Source organism: Eretmochelys imbricata, chromosome 10, assembly GCF_965152235.1.
Source record: "Eretmochelys imbricata isolate rEreImb1 chromosome 10, rEreImb1.hap1, whole genome shotgun sequence".
In the NCBI taxonomy this organism is placed as follows: Eukaryota; Metazoa; Chordata; order Testudines; family Cheloniidae; genus Eretmochelys; species Eretmochelys imbricata.
In genome coordinates this window covers 59,918,016-59,941,265 of record NC_135581.1, presented here as the reverse complement: position 1 = coordinate 59,941,265, position 23,250 = coordinate 59,918,016, and the positions used below count along the sequence as shown (strand labels likewise).

At 44.1% G+C, this 23,250-nt stretch overlaps 1 protein-coding gene across 1 annotated transcript in view; it reads right to left on the bottom strand.

The window, feature by feature from the left end:
• The window catches only part of NEDD4 (NEDD4 E3 ubiquitin protein ligase), a 127,202-nt gene extending 105,873 nt beyond the window's left edge, over nucleotides 1-21,329 (bottom strand). The window contains exon 1 of the mRNA XM_077827391.1: nucleotides 21,205-21,329. Coding sequence (XP_077683517.1) covers nucleotides 21,205-21,249 — 45 coding nt within the window. The 5' untranslated portion in view covers nucleotides 21,250-21,329. The remainder of the gene's footprint in view (nucleotides 1-21,204) is intronic.
• Between the last annotated feature and the right edge of the window lie 1,921 nt (nucleotides 21,330-23,250).

Sequence of the window (23,250 nt, the reverse complement as noted above, 5' to 3'; positions counted from 1 at the left end):
CTGGCCAGAGCAGCCCCAACCTCTTTCCATTTAAATCTGTTAACCGGTTAAACGATATCATTTTAATTGTTTAACCGATGAACTTTTAAAACAATATTTAAATCCCTAGTTGATGCCTATAACAACGACCCTCCTCCTTGCTGTTCATGGCAGGGAGGAGAGGACAGTGGACTCAAAAAACGCTGAGAGCCTAGAACTATTTGAAACTCCAGACGAGTCTAGCCAGTCCTGCCAGGAAAGCGCAGATGAGCTCTCTGACAAAGGGGGAGGAAGCTTGGATAAGTGTGTACATGAACTAATCTTTGCAGTGTGTTTTGTTTTGTTTATTTGTTTTCCTTTCCCTCAAACCTTCTCCCCCCTCCATTCTTCCCAGGACCTTTGTCCCCATATAAAAATGGCACTTGGTCTATTCACAAGTTAAGACAAACTGATTGATTTTTAATTGTTTTACTGGGATAAAAAGTGAGAAAATAAAAGGTTAGAGAATATATTCTAAAAAGAGCTGTACGGCAGTCTTGTTACACAATCCACATTAGGTGAGCATCATGTGCTTGGGTATAAGTACAACAAACGGAGGTAGAATCAGCCTCCACTTTTCATTTCTTTGGCTTGCTGTGCTATGCAGGGGCCCGTGAGAAGTATGCTGTTTATCACAGAGGTGGGCAAACTATGGCCCATGGGCCACATCTGGCCCACAGTACCCTCCTGCCCGGCCTCTGAGCTCCTGGCCCAGGATGCTAGCTCCCAGTCCCTCCCCTGCTGTTCCCCCTTCCCAGCAGCCTCAGCTCACTGCACCGCCGGCGCAATGCTCTGAATGGTGGGGCTGAGAGCTCCTGCCGGGCAGCGCAGCTGCAGAGCAGCAGCCTGACCCGGTGCTCTGTGCTACGCGGTAGTGTGACTGGCTCCAGCTGGGTGGCATGGCTGCCTGTCCTGGTGCTCTGGACAGCGTGGCTATAGCGCTGCCAGCCACTGGTGCTCCAGGCAGCACGGTAAGGGGGCAGGGAGGCTGGATAGAGGGCAGGGGAGTTTGGGGTGGTAGTCAGGGGGCAGGGAATAGGGGGGTTGAATGGGGGCAGGGTAGCTTTAGGACAACTGGGCTTTGTGCCTCTGTCACCCTTAAGTGAGAGATATCAGCCAAAAATCATTGCTTGTGAGAACAGTGCCAATACATTTACTGTCATTTCCCTGTACCAAGAGAGGGGGCCAAACCATATAGGAACATGTGAAATTATTCCCCCCTGCCAGGCCATATTCACCATGGTTTTGAGCTTTAGAGAAGTCTGTAGCAAGGTGCTCCAAAGCTGCAGGGTCAATAAGCATTTCTTATTAAGGGTATTTGGGAGAGTCACGTAAAGGGAGTTGAGAGACTTCCCCCCTTTCTGTTGTGACTGTAAATCTAACAGTGTATGTTTTTATCAGCAGCCCCTGGCACTGTGGCCTTGAGGGGTCTCCCCCTGCTCTACAACTGCTGAATGTCTGACCCTGATCAGAATGACAAAGAAGAGGACTAGGAAGGCGATATTTTGTGAGCTCCTTCAAGCCACAGTTGTCTTGGACCATGATCAAAGATCTTAGAGGACCCTTTATTCTCAGTCTTTCCTCCTCTTTTGTATTCTACAGTGGCTGCTGCACTGAGAGTGGGAAATGCACCATGACATAATGGGGTTGCTCAGGCAACACACAAGAGTTGCAGAGCATGGCTGGCCTATAGCCCAAAGATCACACTCAGCAACCTTTGCAGTCATTGAGAACTCCTTGGCTACTGCTCTTTGCACCCCCAGCATTCCACATGGCACTGTGGCGTATATCCTTACCTCTACCACCCCACAGTGGGATAAGAACCTTAGCTACACACATCCAGACCCGTGAAAAAAAAATTATCACAGGTTGGTGTGTATACAGCCACAATGAACTTCATTGGACTACAGCTTACATACATGGGCATAAAATGTTTACTGTTTATTTCTTTTTCACTCAGGATTGTTGGCAAAAGCTTTTAACCTTGTTTGTTTTTATTTGGATTTTATTGTATGCCAAACAGCAGTTAACAAAACTGAAGTTCTATTTTTAGAAAGCCTAAATATTTTTATGAGTTCACACCAGGAGTTGTGGAATATACAGCAGAAGGCAAAGGCCCAGTGATATTTATGAATGTACTTCAAGCATTATGAAACTCAGCAGCAGGCAAAGACCCTACCAACTCGGGTGACCGCAAGTCCCATTTTGGCCAGGACAGTCCTTTAAGCCCTATCCTGACTCTCTTTTTTTTTTTGGAGGGGGGGCGCAAAAGTCGGCATTTGTCCCATTTGCTCTTGCCAACTGATCAAGTTGGCAAGAGCAAATGGGACAAAGACCCACTTTTGTCAAAACAGTACAGTGCAGAGGAATGTGGTGGGGGCATGTGCATCGATGCCAGCCCCATGCAGGGGGTCAACGCCAGCAACATCAGCCCCAACCCCACACGTGCGGGGGACAGGCAGATCTCTGGTGAACAGTGACCCCAGCCCCACGTGCAACTGGAGCCAGACCTGACCTAGCCCCACATGGTGTCCCCATTTTCCCTTCGAGAAATATGGTCACCCTATTACCAACATAAAATCTAAAATACACAAAACACACTGGTGATGGGTTGGATCACAGAAACCCCTTTGGGACTGACACCTGACCTGCCTAGACTACCTTGGAGCCGGTTTTCCCTGCCAGCTTGGGACTTCAGTGCCTTGCCTTGTTTGAGCCAGACATGCTTGCCTGCTGCAAACACAGATCCAAGTCTGAACCATATCCCGCACAAGCTGCAGGCTTAACTGAAAACAGCCTAAGTGCTCCTGTCTCCAGCACTCAGATACCTGACTCTCAATGAGGTCCGAACCCCAAATAAATCTGTTTTACCCTGTATAAAGCTTATACAGGGTAAACTCATAAATTGATAGAGATATGCATAGCTGTTTCCCCCCCTCCCCCCAGGTATTAATATATACTCTGGGTTAAATAAGTAAAAAGTGATTTTATTAAATATAAAAAGTAGGATTTAAGTGGTTCCAAGTAATAACAGACAGAACAAAGTGAATTACCAAGCAAAATAAAACAAAACATGCAAGTCTAAGCCTAATACAGTAAGAAAACTGAATACAGATAAATCTCACCCTCAGAGATGTTTCAATAGGCTTTTTTCACAGACTGAATGCCTTCCCAATCTGGGCCCAATCCTTTCCCCAATACAGTCCTTTTTCCAGCTCAGGTGGTAGCTAGGGGATTTCTCATGACTGTAGCCCCCTTTGTTCTGTTCCACCCCCTTATATATCTTTTGCACAAAGTGGGAATCCTTTGTCCCTTCTGGGTTCACACCCCTCCTTCTAAATGGAAAAGCACCAGGTTAAAGATGGATTCCAGTTCAGGTGACATGACCAATTGCCAGCACACACATATACAAGAACACTTACAAGTAAACAGAGCCATATACAACCAATTGTCCTTGTTAATGGGAGCCATCAAGATTCCAAGCCACCATTAATGGCCCACACTTTGCATAATTACAATAAGATCTCAGAGTTATATTTCATAACTCTAGTTTCCAATACAAGAATGATACATTCATACAAATAGGATGACCACACTCAGAGTATAAGCTTTGTAATGATACCTTACAAGAGACCTTTTGCATGAAAGATATTACAGTTACATTATATTCACCCTCATTAGCATATTTTCATAAAATCATATAGAATGTAACGTCACTATTTCACAGAAAAAACAGAACTCTACTGTGGCTGACTAGTAAAGTGCTCTTTTAAAGCCTCCCTCAGCCACAGAGCTCCACGGTTGGCTCTTCTAATCAGGGCTGGTGCAACCACTAGGCAAACTAGGTGGCCGCCTAGGGTGCCAAGTGGTTGGGGGTGGCCAAAAGTGCACTCTGGGGAGGTGGTAGAGCGGAGGTGAGCTGAGGTAGGGGGTGCAGCACGCAGGGGAACCGCTCCCCACCCCAGCTCTCCCCTGAGCACGCCGCCCCGCTCTGCTTCTCTCCCTCCCAGGCTTGCGGCGCCAAACAGCTGACTGGCATCGCAAGCCTGGGAGGCGGAAGAAGTGGAATAGCGGCGGCGTGCTCAGGGAGGAGGCAGAGCAGAGGTGAGCTGGGGCGGGGAGCTGCCGCATGGCTCCCCAGGCTGAGGGGAAGAAGGGGGTGGGGGCAGGGAGCTGCCGCATGGCTCCCTGAGCCGGCAAGCGCACGGTGGAAGTTTCGCCTAGGGTGCGAAACATCCTTGCACCGGCCCTGCTTCTAATGGCCCTCCGGCTGTTCCAATTCAGCAGACAGCATGTCAACCTCACCCTCCACCCTGGAGCAGCTTCCCTCCTTTGCCAATCAGATATTAAGCAGTATACAACATGCAACTACAAGCAGTGGGATGTTTTTCCTCACAGAAATCAAATCTAGTGAATAAAAAACTCCAGCATTCCTCCATCTACCAAAAGTACATTCAACTGTTATTCTACACTTGCTGAGCCAGTAGCTAAATCATTCTTTGGTGCCTGTTAAGATGGCCAGAATACAGCTTCATGAGCCAGGGGAGCAAGAGGTAGGCTGGGTCCCCCAGAATCACTACTGGCATTTCAGTATCACCAGTAGTAATCCAGTGGCGAGGAAAGACTGTGCCAACTGGCAACTTTCTGAACAGTCGTGTGTTCTTAAAGATGCAAGCATCACGCACCTTCTCTGATCAGACTGCACTGAAATCAGAGAAGCACTTCCAGTGATCTTTTAGCACTTGCAGAACCACAGTAAAGTAGCCCTTTCTATTGTGGCAATGCAGGCAAAATAGGGATCCGTCCTCTCTATTGCCCCACCACAGTCCAGGAACTCCACTGCTGCAAATCCATCCACTGTTTCCTGTACATCGCCGAGAATCATAGTCCTGCATAACTGGAGACAATTAGTGGCCTCACACACATGAATCAGAATGGCCCCCACTGCAGATTTTCCAATTCCGAAGTGACGGGCCACTGACCAGTAGCAATCCAATGTTGCAAGCTTCCAGAGTGCAATCGCCACATGCTTCTCCATTGGCAATGCTGCTCTCAATTCTGATGATCCTGCACTGGAGGGCTGGGGGCAGCTTGATACATAGCCCCAGGAACGTGGACTTTCACACTCCTGCAGCCACTGCTCATCATCCCAAACTTGCATTACAATGCAATCCCAGAACTCAATTCTCCTTTCTTGGGCCCAGAAATGGTGCTCCACCATGTGGAACTGCTTTGTGAATGTGTTCAGCAACCCAGCATTGTATTTCACCTGTCCATCAGCATCCAGTTACTGTGCTGAAATATCTCTGCGTCATCCTCGTTGTAATCCCAACTGTAGCAGTACTCCCTTAGGTTGTGCAAATACTGCAGAATCATGCATTAGCAATGCAGAGAAGAACTGGTGCTGAGCTGTGCAAGCTCCAAGCTTCTGTCAGAGAGTTGGCAGACACTGCAAAGCACCATTTCTCATTTGTATGGGTTGGATTTCACTGAGGTTGGTATTAGGACCTAAGTGTATATACAGATCCATAGACCATGAGTGTGAAAGGAATTTGGCACTCTTCACAAAATAAATTTGAAATTCCTATCTTTAGAAACCATGCAAATCCAAGAGTCAGGATAAACTGATCTACACACAAAAAAATAGGACTAATATAGAATGCTATTTGGAGAAGGCTTACTTTGCTGTTATGCTTATAGTATACTTCTACCAACTTAAAATAAATATTCCACACCTCAACTACTTTCAGTCTGTTGGCAAAACCCACATTAAAAATGGTTTTAACAAATCAAGTACTGACAGGTTTTTTTCATACTTCAAAACTACTGAGCTGTTTTAACTAAAGCTTTCTAAAACAAAAGGAGTACTTGTGGCACCTTAGAGACTAACAAATTTATTAGAGCGTAAGCTTTTGTGAGCTACAGCTGAAGTGAGCTGTAGCTCACAAAAGCTTACGCTCTAATAAATTTGTTAGTCTCTAAGGTGCCATAAGTACTCCTTTTGTTTTTACAGATACAGACTAACATGGCTGCTACTCTGAAACCTTTCTAAAACAAGTTCATCCTGAGGCTGACAGCAAACATGGAAGATATCAGCCTACACAGTTAAAGTTTGGCAGCATTATAAGCAAATGAAAAACTTATGATAGGAAGCGTTAGGCAACCTTAACTACAGATGAAGCTACTAGTTCAGCTTATCAGAATACTGACAGTACCTTCATACCATGAAACAGCTGATCAACAAGCATCCCATACAATGTTCAGACGCTAGAGACCTCTAACTGGTCAACAAAGGCAATTCTAAACAGTCAGCTATACTAGTAAAGGGAATAGCTTATATGTGGATAGAAGTAAACACAACAACTTTCAAATTTTACCAGGTCATGTGACTAACTCAACAATTAGAAGCTGTACAATATGTGAGTTAATGGCTCACCACCAAAACATGATAGTCATGAAGATGCCATGCTTCATGTTGGAAGTTTAGTAGCACCCAGGTCTAAACTCGTAAAACTCCCAGGAAAATAAATGCTGATACAGGTCTCGTTTCAGACACTGAACATTCTTGCAGTACCTGTAGTGACAGCAATTAGTGTTGGCAGGTATCGGAAGTATTTTGCAATACAGATAAAGATTATTTTCAGCTATTAACTTTCAGAAGAGAAAGAGTCAGAGCAGTAGCATGGGGGGGAAAAAAAAACAGTAACGCATCTTTCAGCACCAGTCACAGCGTATTTATTCCTGATGTCTGCTAGAGAGCTATTGTACTGTTTTGACTAAAGCAGCAAGAGGAATTTATTGAATTAAGTATTCAATAAAGCAGAAGGCATTTGCTATGCAGAACATAATATTTGAGAATGCTCCTCAAATCCAGGCAGCAACTGGCACACAAGATATGCTGACTATCAAGCTGAATATATTTTGAGGACAATCACTGGAAGGGTCAGAGATATTAAATCCCCCAAGTAGAAAATGGAATTGGTGAATAATAAGTTAAGTCAAGTCTACTCTTAGCAAAGCTGTAGAACAGTGGGTTCTCAATGAGGAGTATGTGTACCTCGGCGGGTACATCAACTCATGCTGGTATTTACCTAGTTTTACAACAGGCTAAGTCAATACAAACTAAAATTTCATACAGACAAAATGAGAAAGTAAGCAATTTTTCAGTAATAATGTGCTGTGACACTTCTGTATTTTTATGTCTGATTTTGTATGCAAGTAGTTTTTAAGTGAGGTTAAACTTGGGGTATGCAAGACAAATCAGATTTCTGAAAGGGCTTCGGTAGTCTAGAAAGGCTGAGAACCACTGCTCTACAAAAATACCATTAGCTATTCCAGTGACTATGAAGACTCCATGTCACTGTAAGTGCTCTTTGGCCCATCTTGATTCAACAGTATTCTGTAGCAGAGTTGGAATTTGCTATCCACATTAGTGTGCATTCTTCATCAATAGCTACTGAGAGAAACTGAACCCGTAACTACTACCTTCGTAGTGATGACTACAGTGTATTGATAGTTATAAACCCTGACAGGCATTTAAATGTCACAGCATATATACCATCATTGTTTTCTAGACATGTCTAAGTAGTAAAATGGGTATAATGTTTGACATTAAAGATGGGTTTTAAAAAGTTCTAAGTACAGAGTAGAATACATTCAAGAAAAAGGCTGTACCAGGGGTTACATATTAGATGAGCCTCTAAAAAGAGCAGGTATTTCATCTAGCATCATGCTTTTAACTCAGAGTGCAACTTTTTCACAGCTTTGCTTTCGCAATACTCCTACTACCGAAGGAATTCACACAAGGTATTATAAGCCATCTAGAGCAGAATAGGGAATTTGGTTTGAAAACATTTAAAATCTAGCATAAGTTATTCAAGCAGTTTTAAAGAAGATCAGTGTTTAATGTTGGCTATTCTACATCATCCTTTTCAAAATTTAAAATGTCTAAGTCTTGCACTGATCTTAGCTGGTAATGAAACAATGGCTTGGGGTGAAAACATCCTGCTATTCTTTTGTTCTAATCACATTCTTATTTTCCCCTATTTGCATAGGTCAAGAAACAGTCACCACTAAACTTAGCCAACAAATGCAGTTTCAAAACAGTATTCAAATAAAGGATGTTACAGCAAATCAAACAGCGCAGTAATTAATCAAAAGCATGACAGACTACACATTAAAGTCAATATGATGTGAATTATTAAGATCTTCAGTCTGCACACAGTATAAATTAAGAGCATAGCAGCCAAGACCCAAGTTATTCCACTCTGCTATTTTTCTGATGTGCGAGTACTGAAAGCTCAAGTGAGAAAACATACTAACAATTTAAAAGTTCACATTAAAGTCTGATGGAGAGCACAACAGAATAAACTGAGTTAGATGATCATGGAAATTGGGGTGCTGGTGAGGGGAAGAGAACAGAATCTAGACTTGAGAAGTGTTCTGTGTACTGCAGTACATAAGGATAGTCAAAGAGCTGCAGAAAACAATGACAAGAAGAAGAGAATGAACTAAGAATTCAAGAGCTGGCTTTACACAAGCTATGTTTTGGGTAAGTAGATGCGATGATCTCTAAAGGAGAGAGACAATTTGCCTAATTTCATGAAGTCATAACTTTGCTAGACACTAAAATTCATGGATTTAGGACACTGGATTTATGACTTATTACAACAATCTGCAAACCCACTAACCCCCTTTTTGTCCTATGACTGTAGAGATTTTAATACGTATTGTAAGAGACCATTCAAGGTGAACTACTTATGTTAAACAATCTCTTCCACCTTGTGTTTAGCAGTGATACAGAGTACCTTTCCCTGGCAAGGAGTGTCTCAGGGACGCTTCAGCTCAAACATCTATACGGCAATTTTATGGTCCCACAATCCCAAGTCAGCTGACCTGGGCTCAGACTCTGTGCCACTTTAAAAAAAAAAACAAAACAAAGACCATTACACTATAGACACTGTGTAAGTGCGAAAATGTCTCTTTCACCAACAGAAGTTGTTCCAATAAAAAGGTATTACCTCATCTATCTTGTCTCTATGAATCGCTAAACACCATTATGAAATGGCATGACAGAAATGCACCAAGTCTAAGATCACTGTATGGCATGAGTTACACTCATTTATTGCTAGCATAAAAACCTTTTTACAATATTAATTTATGGAGTGCCTTTTCCAGCATGCTTCCCAAACCAGCATTCTACCTCTCAATCTATCCAACACTTAACCTGTAAGGAGCTTGCATTTTGAAAATGAACACAGAAATCACAGATTAATAAGTGCCATCACTCCATAGAAATTTCCAAGCCTAAGAACAGTTAGCAAATGTTTCAACTTTGTTTCCCATCAGCAGCCAGAGGAAATGTATTCATAGCAACTAGATGATTACTGGAAATAAGAGAATCAGGAAGCAGAGTTCTGAATCTTCTATACACACAGAAACATCCCTGGAGTTAAAGGTGACATAGATCAATGAGATTGGGTACACATCTTATTTGCTTCTGTATTATCTATAAACACCTGGAAGTCTCCCTCAACCTTCCTTCCAAAAGCATTATTGAGTTTTGTCTAAGTATTTGAATGAAGCTCTTCTCTATCTCAGTGCACTCAGTGACTGGAAAATTAGTGAAGTAATGGTATTACAAAATTTGACACTGGAAGCTGAGCAACCGAATGGAGGAGGAATTTTTATTCAAGTGTTCAACAATATGCATCTGAAATGAGTGACTGTTCAAGAGAAACTGTTAGAATTAGCAACTCAGTTAAGGTGAAGCTCAATAATACAGGTTCAGAAATTCTCCCCTCAAGTAGTCTTCAGCAAAATCAGGAACAACTATACTTAACATTCTAGATTTGTCCAAACTTTAAAAGAAAATAAGAATTTAGATATTTATACATCAGAAAGCAGCAAAAGGCAATGGGCACAAGCCAACTTCTATAAAAATGCTGAGATCACAGAATGCTAAAAGCAGATGTACTGGTGACCCAAGACACAATTTGACCAACTCCCTGGCTCAACAGACAGACCACCTGTACCTGATAAGTGTCAGCAATGGGTGCAGCTGAACTAGCATTAGAACACATGGCATTATTTTTAAACCCATTTCATCATTTAAGAAATGGCTACTGAGCCCTCCTTACACAAGTTTTTGTTGTTGTTTTTACACTTTTCCACCAGTAGGATCATTACTGCAGCCATTTATGTGTTTAAACATAGTGTCATTCAGTCTTGCTCTGAACAGGGTTTAAGACAATGTAGTTAAAAAGAAAAAAACCAACACACATTAGTGGCCACCTGGAGCTTTCACTACACCAGTGGAAAATTGTTGCCAAGCAGCTCTAGTGTAGTGTCATAATTTTAAACCTCATTCCACACACATGACATGTAAGGGAGCAAGATCATTTGACCCACCTGTGAAAAAGAAATCAACAGCTAACAGTAAAGTGCAGAAATTGAGTACTACATCAGACTGAAATTGATGAAATGCAATTCAACAATGTTACCTTAACTGGAATTTCACCAGAAAGCCAGGGTTCACATCTGCTTTTTCAAACAAACAAAAAAAAAAACCAAAAAACATGTTTGTAAAAGACTCAAGGTCTTTAACTCGAGCTTAGTAATCTTGAGCATTTAAGTCTCATCTGAAAGACAACATTTTCAAGAGAAAAATGTCCCTTTACACCATACTGAGCCAATGCTTTAGTAATTACTATCAGGAAAGGGTAACAACTCACTAATTTAACCTAATGCTCCCTGAAGGTCTCCTAATCAAGCATAAACTGCTTAGCTTGCAAGATCTGACAGTGTAATACTACTTTTCCATTACAATCAATAAATGCAGTGGTAGGGTGAAGAAAGGTAATCAAGCCAAAGAAAGCTTCACCTGAAGGTGAGCATTCCACTGTTATGTCTGAGCAACCTTAAGCATGAATTACTTTTGCTAGGGCAAAGTAGTTTTGTAGGGTCCAGTTCAGGTCCCTTATCACATGCCTATGACAGTACCCTCCACCTCAGCCACCCCATATCTGGAGGCCTACTCCCATGGGCATACACGGCTAATATATCTGAGAGACTCTGCATCTTCTTGGAATCCTTTTCTACAGATCATCCACATCTTCCCCATTAGAAAGGGCCACGATGCCAGCAAGAGAGCCAAAGGATAAAATAGGGAAGCCTCATGACTACAGCTTACCAGAATCAGATAGGACTAAAGATGGGAAATCTGACCTGCCAGCCAAAGTACCATTCTAGATGTGCATATGGTCCAAGGCCCTCTAAAACTGCACAAGCCGTATAGGCATAAGATAGTCACCACATGGCAAAGTCTTACAAATGGAATGGCATCAGTGTGTCTTGAGCCATGCCAGTAACAATGTCAGCTTTCTTTAATAAGTTTTGATAGACTATGCCATTAAACCAGGGGTGGCCAACCCGCGCCTGAGAAGGAGCCAGAATTTACCAATGTGCATTGCCAAAGAGCCTCAGTAACACATCAGCTCTACCCTGCCCTCAGTGTCTCCCATCCACCAGCAGCACTGCTGATCAGTACCTAACCCTCCATCCCTGCATCTCCCACCCGCTGCGATCAGCTGTTTTGTGGTGAATAGGAGGCTCAGGGAGGGGGAAGAGGAGGAAGGGCACAGGGGAAGGGGTGGAGTTCTTGGGGGAAGGAGTGGAGTGAGGCCAGGGGCAGAGCCAGGGGTTGAGCAGTGAGAACCCTGTAGCACATTGGAAAGTGGGCACTGTAGCTCCAGCCCTGGAGTTGGCACCTATGCAAGGAGCCACATATTAACCTCTGAAGAGCAGCAGGTGGCTCCAGAGCCACAGATTGGCCACCCCTGCATTAAACAATAGAAGATTAAACAAGATCCTTAACAAAAATAAAACGTAGTGACCAACATTTTTCCAAACTTCCAGTGCCCGGTGAATGGACTTAGTACCAAAGGGCAAAGATTATACAAAAGTGATCCTTATTTCCTAAACTTTTGCATGCAGCTGCACTTTGAAATGATGATGACTCATAGCTTTGTATTCCCTTGTATAAATTGAAAATTTCTGCACTTAATCAGTGCAGGCCCCACAGTTCCTTATGTTTTCTCTCTCTCTCCAGTGTTACCTCTGAAATAGGACTAAAAAAATTGTTTTTTAAGATCCCAATGTCTCCCATCATCATTTAATCAGTAGTCCAGAGTAAGGGCTATAAATCAAATTATTTTAAAATAATCATAGCTAAGAAGGTGGCCTATAACAAGCTATGATGCTATGTAGATATTTAATTCAATGCTACAAGTATGAATTGTTGTAGGTAACTCAAAAAACAGTTTGATAACCCATTTGTGGCTCCGTCGTCACTAATTCTGAACTAGAATAGCAAGCCATGGAATCCTATGCATCTACTTCCATGCTATTGCATAAAGTATTTTTACATAGCTATATTGTAAGCTTTCATCTCAGGTTCCAATGATATGTTCACCACATGAACTTAACACCTCCAACTGTTGTGAAGTTTTTAACTTCACTTGAGACTTGAATGATAGTTAACTGAACAAGGCTGTAATAACAATGTCAATAGAAACACTCAGGTTTTAGTTCTAGTGTCAGAAGACCACCACCAAACCATTACAGTCTTCTTTTTAAAATACGACTGTTTCTCTTGTGAAACAGGAGTCAGGTCCATGTTTAAGTTTTCTCACCACAAAAAATGCCCATGTGGGTTTTGTTTTTACAAGGAAGAGCTCCTACCCAGTCAGCTTCAATGGCAATCTCAGCCAAGCTCAGAAAAGCTTGTAATTAATAAGCATCTCATCAGTAAGAAATACTGACTGGTTTGTATTAAAATAACAGTAACTCATGAATTCATCTTCCTTCACAGGAAGAAACACTATTTTATAACATTATCTACATTTATTAAATTCTCCTCTTTTAGTTTGTAATATTTGCCACTAACAAGTATGGACTGAATCGTCTCACTAAAGATCTACTGTTGCTTATAATTCTTTACTCTTAGTTCTGCAGTGAAATTGCCCCTAACTCTAATCCTTAGCTGCATAATTATAGCTTTTTGCATTATTTATAAAGAATGATTGTCCAGGCATTTTAATTAAATGGTCCCAATTAATCAGATGTTCAGATCCAAGTGAGGTAAATAAGGCGCTGGAGCCGAGGTGAGCAAACTTTTTGGCCCGAGGGACATATCTGGAAATAGAAATTGTATGACAGGTCACGAATGCTCATAAAATTGGGGTTGGGGTGTGGGAGGGGGTGCGGGCTCTGTTGGGGGTGCAGACTCCAGGGTGGGGACAGAAATGAGGAGTTCAGGGTCCGGGAGGGTAGGGTACATGGGGGTTGGGGGGGTGAGGGCTCCAGCTCGGGGTGCGGGCTCTGAGGTGGGGCTGGGGATGAGGAGTTTGGGGTGCTCTGGACTGGGACCAAGGGGGTTCAGAGGTCAGGAGAGGATCAGGGCTGGGGCAGGGGTGCAGGCTCCAGCTTGGGGTGCAGGCTCTGGGGTGAGGTTGGGGATGAGGGGTTTGGGGTGCAGGAAGGTGCTCCAGGATGCGATCAAGGGGTTCAAGAGGAGGCACAGGTAGAGGCTCAGGGGTGTAGGCTCCAGGTGGTGCTTAACTTAAGGGGCTTCTGGAAGCAGCAGCCATGTCCCCACTGCGGCTCCTACGCCACCCCATCTGCAGGCACCACCCCTGCAGCTCCCATTGGCCGCTGTTCCCGGCCAATGGGACCTGCAGGGGCAGTGCTTGGGGCGGGGGCAGTGTGCAGAGCAGAGCCCCCTGGCTGCCCCTCCACATAGGAGCCTGAACAGGGCCATGCCATTGCTTCCGGAAGCACTGTGGTGCAGCCCCCGACCCTACTGCCCGGCTGGAGCGCCAGAGGGGGGCCATGCCACTACTTCCAGAAGCAGTGTGGAGCAGACCCCGACCCTGTGCACCAGCTGGAGTGGGGAAAGCCCGAGACCCCGCTCACCAGCGGGAGCTTGAGGGCTGGCTTAAAATGGCTGGCAGGACGGATCTGGCCAGTGGGCTGTACTTTGCCCACCCCTGTGCTAGAGAGATGAGAACTCCCCCCTTCGCTGCTGCTTGTTTGGCTTGATACGTTTTGCCACAACTAGAGCTCATCTGAAATTTCCAGTAATGATTCACCAAGTCTGAAATGTTTTGTCCAAATGTCACTTTAACTCAGCAGCAGCCAGGGCTCCCAGGGTCCATCCCAGACCCATAGTACCTGGAAACCCCAAGTCCTCAGTTTGTGACAGGCCCAGGGACCTCAGCAGCTGGTGAGTGAAATTGACATTCTTGTCTGTTTCAGAACGGACAATGTCAATTTCACTCACCAGCTGGTGGTCCAAATGGAAGAAACACCATACAGCAGTGTTTCCAAAATGAAGTTTTCAGGTTTCTTAATTTGTGAAAAAAACGTGGGAGGGAGAAGAGTTTTTGTTCAACCCAAACCATTTTTTTTTTTCAGTCCAGCTTGCAAACTGGAAAAAAAACCGGAACACCAATTATTCCCTCAGTTATAACCACAAAGATGGGTTATAGTAGGGCAGCTGCAAAACTGGAAAAAAAAGTCACATGAGAATAAGCATCTGACTACCAAGTACACTTTGTCCCATTCTACAGTAACTCACATCGCTCAAAAGTCCTTCTTTTCTTAAAACTTAACACAAAGGTCATCTCAAGGTTGAGATTAAGCAAGGAGAGTTTCAGACCAAAAAGTTTTCAGAAAGTTCTGTGTAGGTGAAAAAATGATTGGCTTATAATGCAATTCCAATTCAATATCATCTATAGCAATTACTATTTCCTGATTTATCAATAGGTACAGTACACTCAAAACTACATTAAAACGTTAAAGTTATTAATTCAAAGACTCAAAACCTAGGCAATGCCAGAATGAAGGTTGCCTGTGCAACCTTAATTTGACATCATTGTGTATATGCATTATGATGTAGTCTTTAATTACATGACCACATTTTTCTCCACAGGATCCCAGCCTCATTCAGTGCACAAGTTAGTGCTGCTCTGGGGATGAATCAATGTTATGTAGTGAAGGCGACTGTAGGACCCATGGGTAATTTGCTGCAGAAGTTGGAAGCTGTATAGTGAATGAAGTAAGGAACTGAAGGACGAGAAAGGATGGTCTCATTGTTAAGGAAGTTGAATGCCATCATGAAAAACTGGATTCCAAGCCTGCCTCTGCCGCCGAATTCTGTTGCGATGTTATACAAGTCACATTAACCAAGTTTTTCACAGGTGGTGACTAACTGCATGTCCCTCAATTTCTTGGTGCCTAACTTGACACTAAGGTCTGATTTACAGAAGTGCTGAGCACTTGCAACTGAAGTCAGTGGGAGCTGTCATTTGAACCTATCAAGTTCTATATAATGCTAAGTACTCAAAAATCAGGTCTCAAATTGGGCACCCCAAATTAGTGGATACTTCTGAATTTAATCAGTAAAGTGTGATCAAATATCCACTCATTTCACAGGCGTATTTTGAAAATAATTAATATTTGAGCAGCATTCAGATCCTGTAGTGGTGAGCACCAAAGAACTGCCCATATGGAAATTAATAATTCTGTCTTCACAGCAGGGTTTGGATAGCACTAAGTAAAGAAATGGGACAAACATTAAACAATGAGTAGAAAAGTATTGAATAATTGCTCATTAAATGAGCATTGTCTATGCTGTGTGCTGAATGAGGCCTGGGTGTTGTGGGGAAAAAAATAGTATGTGATCATTAATTAGACTTTATCATAATACATATGCACAAGGGGACCAACTTAAGGTTGGGCAGTTGTATGTGTAATTTCCCAGGTTTTTAAAAACCTGGGAAAAACAAATTCGATCATGTAGTGTCATACTGACACCACACTGGATTTCAACAAAGCTGGAATCTTTGATCCATGTCTCAGACCTCATCCAATGGTGTAAGTGACAGCAGTAATAGGTGAGCTAACTTTTATGTGGACTTGCACTACAGGGAGATGAGATGCACACTTCATGAGTTTCACAGATATTTGCTGACAGCAGAGGAATGGTGAGCCTCAGGAAATCTTGAGATCCATCCTAGGCTCAGAAGGGGTATATGCTTTAGTGGGCAGAAACTCTTCTGTCCATTCCTGCAAGCTTGACCTCTTCCGCCTTGTCCCCTCCAAGCTGTCTGTCCCACCACTGGCTCCTTGTCCCAGTTCCAGCCTCCACTCCTCAGACTTCGGATCCTAGATTCCTTCCCCAGCAAGTCTCAGTCTTACCCCTCCAGACTCCTCCATCCAAGTCTCCCCCTTCCCAGTTCTGCCCTACTCCTTCTCCCCATCTCCTTGCCTATGTATTCCTAGGCCCCACTGGTTTTGTTCTCAATCCACCAACTCCCAGTTCCAGCCTCCCTTCCCAGGGCTTTCAACCATCCTCATAATCCTCATTTCCCCTGGCTCCTTGACCCAGTCTGCTTGCCCAGCTAGTCTCAGTTCTTCCCCTGCACCTTGGCTCCTCGTCAGATCTGTCTCCCCTCCTCTCCACTGGTTCCCAGACTTCTTGCCCTGCCACATGGGCTGAGTAGTAGAGGAAGTAGTGACCGGCCTCAGAATTAGGTAGAGAAGAGGTTGAGCAGAAGAAAGTTCTTCTGCTAGATAGAAAGAAAGAGGGGAGGTCTACTTGGTTTCAGACAGATAAGTAATGGATTGGGAGATTAATTTTTTCCTTTTTTTTGCTTTTTAAATTCTCTATTGGTTTTTGGGTAGTAAAAACCTTTTAGCCTGATGGCCCTGGCCAACATAAGAAGCTACATTGCCAAGAAGTACATGCTAAGGAATGAGAAATTTAGATGAGAATACTTTTTGGAATTCATGAAATGCCAGATGTTCATAAAAAGTCTTTTGTGATTTTCAGAAAACATGAGCTTTTGTGTAATGGAAGTCCTCTGAAAAGTGGATGCAAGATTGAAATATGAAGTGCATGGAAGTAGGAAATGTACCATAGTGTCCTATTACTAAACTGATCCCTGAAATGCAACATGAAGAATTCAAAACATCTGCTACCTTGGCACCACAAGAGTTCTGTTTTGGAAATTTTGAAATACTCTGCAATTTACAAGCCAAAAAAAAAGTGTCCTTAATTCAACAAGTGATCAGAAGGGTTCTCTCCAGGCAGAGTACATAGGAAAGAATTTTGATATGCTTCTTTAACTAAATAGGCTATGAAGTCATTATTCATCTGGAAACAATTTCATTGTGTAGCTATAGATCCATTTTCAACGTCTTCCAGTAGGAGAAAAGGGAGGCATTTTGGTTGAATACATATTTTGTCATATTCTGGGCAGGCTTCTTTGCCAGCCCTACATCTGTAGTATGACAATATTGGTCTATATCCAACTTGTAAGGAATAACACTTCCTTTTTTCAGCATACACAACTGAGATTGCTCTTGTAATGTCTAATTTAGGAACTAGAAGTTAACACCGGTTGATACCTTTCCCCTTCAATTTTAGTAGATTGCTTTTAAAATAGGCTGCACCCATTACATAAGAATGGTCTGACCCAGTAGGGCCAAAGGTCCATCTAGCCCAGAATCCTGTCTTCCGACAGCGGCCAATGTCAGGTGCCCCAGAGGGAATGAACAGAACAGGTAATCATCAAGTGATCCATCCCGTGTCACTCATTCCCAGCTCCTGGCTAACAGAAACCAGGGACACCATTCCTGCCCAGCCATTGATGGACCTATCCTCCAAGAATTTATTGAGGTTTTTTTTTAACCCTGTCATGGTCTTGCCTTCACAACATCCTCTGGCAAGGAGTTCCACAGGTTGACTGTGCGTTGTGTGAAGAAATACTTCCTTTTGTTTGTTTTAAACCTGCTGCCTATTAATTTCATTTGGTGACCCCTAGTTCTTGTGTTATGAGAAGGAGTAAACACTTCCTTATCTACTTTTGACTCCAGTCATGATTTTATAGACCTCAATCATATCTCCCCTCAGCAGTTTCTTTTCCAAGCTGAAAAGCCCCAGTCTTATTAATCTCTCCTCATATGGAAGCTGTTCCATACTGAGGCAGATTCAACCACCCAAAGCAGACAGAAGAAATGTCTTCCCTTGTACTCCTTCAACAGATTAAAGTGTCCCAGTGATAGCAAATGCTTGACCAATGAAAGTAAGAGAAAAATGCAAGACTACAAGTCAGTAAGGCTGAGATTTTGTGTGCCACCTGAAGGAATTAAATCCCACAGCCAAGGACTTTTCACCAAGAACTGCACCAGTACTAACGCAAGCACATTTAAGAAACATCAGCAGGATCACCACTACCCTGGTAGAGAGGCAGTCATAATTTAGTCTGTACACAAATTTACAGTTCCGAACTATCACCTGGATTTGCAACCTTTAACCAAGCAGACAATTTTAGAGCACACATTTAGTGTGCACACAGCTACCCATTTCATAAAGACAGGTCAGACTCCTCTTTCAGCACTAGCTAAAGCTTCTGAGTGATTTTTAAAAACAGCCTCAGGAAAAGAGCACTGTAAAAGAAAGTTCCACCTGGAGGTGGAAAATGCACTTTAAAGCATTGCTTTCTTTAGCTCAAGGCATAAACGCAGACTCTGTGGAGCACTCACAGAAAAAAAAATTAGCGGGTGCTTAGCACCCAACAGCAGCCAAGCACCCACCCACTCCCACCTGCCTGCAGCCACCACGAATTAACTCCTCTCCCTCCCTCTTGGCGCACCCTGCATGCCACAGCACAGCTGTTCAGAGGAGTGCAGGAGGCGCTGGGCGGCATGGGGAGAAGCAGAGACGGGGCGCACTTGGGGGAAGGGATCTGGGGTGGAGCAGGGCTGGGAAGTTCAGGGACGGGGTGGGGGTTTGGGAGAAGAGATGCAGGTGGGGTGGGGTCTGGGGCTAAGTGGGGATTCAACACCTCTGGGGAAAATTAGAAGCCAGTACCTGTGGGTCAGGGTTAACAACTGGAGTAAGAGGAGATTTGTCAACATAATTTTTCAAAACTTTATTGAGACAGTAGCGTTTGCAAAAGAATTATCTGCACACTTGTCTGTTTTGTGTTCAGTGACTAGTGTAATACTAAGTAGATGAGGGCAAGAAATGGATAGAGAGATCTAAGATTACTCATGAAAAAACATTAAAACACTAAGATTACAAAAGTCAAACATTCAAAAGTTAGGAAATGCCAAAATTAAGATGGTTTGTGTAACTTTAATTCAGCCCCCTTGTGTGTATGCGTCATGATACATTCTTTGATTACATGATCACATACTACTTTTTCCATAGGACCCCTGCCTCATTCAATGCACAAAGACAGACTAGCTGCTGAGGCAAATCAGGGCTGTGTAGTAAAGGAGGCTATTGTCTGTAGGGCCCCTTCATCATTTGCTGCAGAAACTGGACGGTGTGTAGTGAAAAAGGCAAGAGATGACAGGAAGAGAAAGGACTGTCTCCTGGTTAAGGCAGTTGAAACATGCCCTAGAGAACTGGATTCTACCCCTACTTCTACCATAAAGTTTGTGTGTGATGTAAGGAAATTATTTAAACCAACCTTTTTACTGGTGGTCACTAATGATGTGTGCCTCATTTTCTGGATATTCAATTTGAGACCATGGATCCAATCTGCAGAAGTGCTGAGAACTCATAGCCAGAACTCAAGTCAAGTCAATGGCAACTGTATTTTAACATATACATGCTATATAATGCCAAGTACTCAAAAAAAAAAAATCAGGCTCTTTGACTCCAATTGAGCATTCAAAAAAAAAAAAAAATTAGTCGATACCTCTGACCTTAATCTCAGTGCCTTAGTTCCCCACCTGTAAAAATGTGGATACTACCACTCCCTTACCTCAGAGGGGTTTTGTAAAAACAAATTAATGTTTGTGAACCATTCAAATAGTGGCAAAGGTTGCAAGGTAACCATTTCCATAAAGCATGTATATGTTCTGATACACAAGAGATGATCAAAGCCAGCTTTGGTAAAATACACCCTGCTGGTTCAAAGATAACACTCCAGGCATTTCACACAGGACACCAAAGTGCTCTCCAATGGAAACAACTTTTAATCACTACACACCTGGAAAAAAAAAGTTGAGTTTATTTGTCTTGGCAAGAGTGTATGCCACCAGCAGTCCCTCAAGAAAGTTGTTCCTACTCATATTTCACAGGTGTATTACAGATAGTATACAAGAGTGGTACCCCTAAGTTTATCCACAACTGGAAAACTTCAAGGATTGTACCTTCAACTGAAGCAAAGTTCACTAATAAAGAGCCATGAACTATTTGCTACTTTATTCCTCCCAGATGGCCAATATCTACATCCTGCATACATTTGTGCAATTTAAACCACCTACATATATTACACCCTTCATTACCTCCTTCAGGTTGCAAACTCACAACATAAGTTTATAAAATCACTGTTACCCAAGAGTTAACATTTTAATTACACTACCCCCCCCCCCAAAAAGCGCACAGCCCAGACCTAAAGTTTCTTAGTGTGGTTAGAAAAAGTGGATCATCTAGTCTCCCTTATCCTCCCTATGCATTGTTTACAAACAAGTATTAGTTCAGATTATTGGAATATTGACTTTGGTAGATTTAGGAAGTATCCTACAGAAAAGTTTCATATTTTGTTCAAAGAGGCAAGCAATCCAGAAACCATTCATAGCATACAGTTAACTTCTCTTATCCAGATAATCACTGGAGCGTCTACCAACAGTAAATTCTGTTACCACTAGACGAGGAAGTTACCAGGTTACCAACCCAAACACCTCGCCCGAGGGGCCATCGCCGGATGACAGGACTACCCAGCAGCCAGCGCCCTCTGGGCAGGACACTGGGAGCCCTGCTGCCACCTTCAGAGAGGGAGGCAGACAGCCGCTAGATGGGTCACATCCCAGCCCCTAACAGGTAGGTTTTTGCCAGCCCCAGCCCACTGCCCACGACAGCCACAGCCTGGGCTCCTCCCCTGCCTACACCGCCCGGCATCACTCTGAGGCCGGCACAGGCAGGGGAGGGCCCCCCGGCCCCCCACGACAGGGACTCACAGTCACAGGCCCTCATACCAACAGAAGAGGCCTGTCAGGGGGAGGGTCCGGCACCGCGGAGGGGAGCGGATGGAGAGAGCGAAAAGCAGCTGCCGCCCGCCTCCCTTCCGGAAAACTGGGAACCTAGGGCCGCGCAACGAACCTCACCTCCTCGCTCGGCAGCCCGACCACCTCCACGGGAGAGGCCGCCATGGCCGGCCAGGCAGCGGTATCCTAGACCAACGGCTACACCACAGACGCACCTTCCTCCCAACGACTGCCTACTCGTGTTTACACTCTACCCCGCCCCGGCCAAGCCCCGCCCCAGCCCACAGCGCGCGCGGCTACAGCCAACAGATGGCGCGTGCGCGCTCCCCCGATCCCAATCAGGTCCTCCGCCCCGGAGACAGATCCCCCCTTCTGATTGGTTAAGAGTCGGGTCTTCTCTTCGCCCCTGGAGACAGATACTCCTTCTGATTGGCTAAGAGTCCAGCCTTCCCGCCCCACTTGGAGACAGATACTCCTTCTGATTGGTTAAGATCCCCGCCTTGTGTCCGCTTCTGGAGATAGATATACCTTCTGATTGGCTCAGAGCCTCCCCTTCCCTCCGGCCTTGGAGATAGATACTGCTTCTGATTGGCTCAGAAGCCAGTCTTGCCTCCGATCCAGGTGTCAGATACCCCTCCTGATTAATTTAGTAACCTAAAGCCCGTTTAAATGCTGAGCTGCGCCCTCAACAGGTCAAAGGGTGCAGCGTCTCCCTGCTGTGCTCTGGGTAGCGCGTGGAGGTTCCCGCCGCGGTGGCCCCGTGAGCCAAGCTACAGGCATTGTGCCAAGCAGGCAGGGAAGTGCCTTTGATGGGGGCTGGGACCCCCCCGGTGGTTTGGCCCTTCCAGGTACAGTGCCAGCCCGAAGGATTCAAAAGTCATCAGATTTGCCCTAAAAATTGTGAGATTGGTTTAACAAGCATGAGTTTTACTAATTAATAGGTGTGGCCTTCGTCTTATACATCCTCTGCAGTTGGTGACTTTTCGAGTCACATTGTCAAGTTTTTCTCTACAGCCACAAGGCTCGACACTTACTTTTGGGGGCAGAGATTAATAGATGGTGAGGATGGTCCTGAGGTAACAAAATGATTCCAGCAGTTGGGGACTTTACAAAAAGCAAACAAACCCCAAATCACCAGACTTATGAATAACTTGCAAGAGTTGTTAACATTGATATGGGAAAGGGCCAGGAGTGAAAGTAACTTAAGGGACTTACTGGTACACAGGGCCGGGGTCCTGGGAGGAGTGCAGGGCCTCAGGCAGAAGGAGCAGAGCCTTTAAATCCCCTGGCCCTTTAAATCACTGTGGGAGCCCGCAGGGCTCCCGGCTGCCTCTGCTACCCCAGGGCTCTGGCAGCGATTTAAAGGGCCAGGAACTCTGGCCGCTGCCGGGAGCACAGGCCCCTTTTAAATTGCCCGCCTGTGGAAGCTGCCCCCTTCCAGTATGGTCGGCTGTGTATTGGCTCTTGCCGGTACGCCGAACCAGAGCGGACCGGCTTACTTTCACCACTGGAAAGGGCAAAACAAATTACCTGTACACACTGAAGCTCTCTCCACAATATAGGGGAGGTACCATGAGCTTCAAATGATGCACAGGTGCTGGAGGAAGTTACCTCCTCCTCCCACAGACTAAGAGAAGGGTTTTGAGAAATAGAGGAGGAAATAAATAGCGTGAGACACAAAGATCCAAAGTAGATTTTGTAACTTAAATTTGAAACCAAAATGATGGGATCGCCCTTGAAGATCCATAGGTAAGGTTGACCAAAGCTTTCTGTTTTTTCAAAGTATTCTAAAATCCACATGCATAGTCATCTTGACCTGAACATTTCTATGACCAGTTTCAGAGTAGCAGCCGTGTTAGTCTGTATTCGCAAAAAGAAAAGAACTACTTGTGGCACCTTAGAGACTAACCAATTTATTTGAGCATGAGCTTTCGTGAGCTACAGCTCACTTCATCGGATGCATACTGTGGAAAGTACAGAAGATCTTTTTATACACACAAAGCATGAAAAAATGGGTGTTTACCACTACAAAAGGTTTTCTCTCCCCCCACTCCACTCTCCTGCTGATAATAGCTTATCTAAAGTGATCACTCTCCTTACTATGTGTATGATAATCAAGTTGGGCCATTTCCAGCTGGATTTCAGCCAGCAATCCATCACCCACCA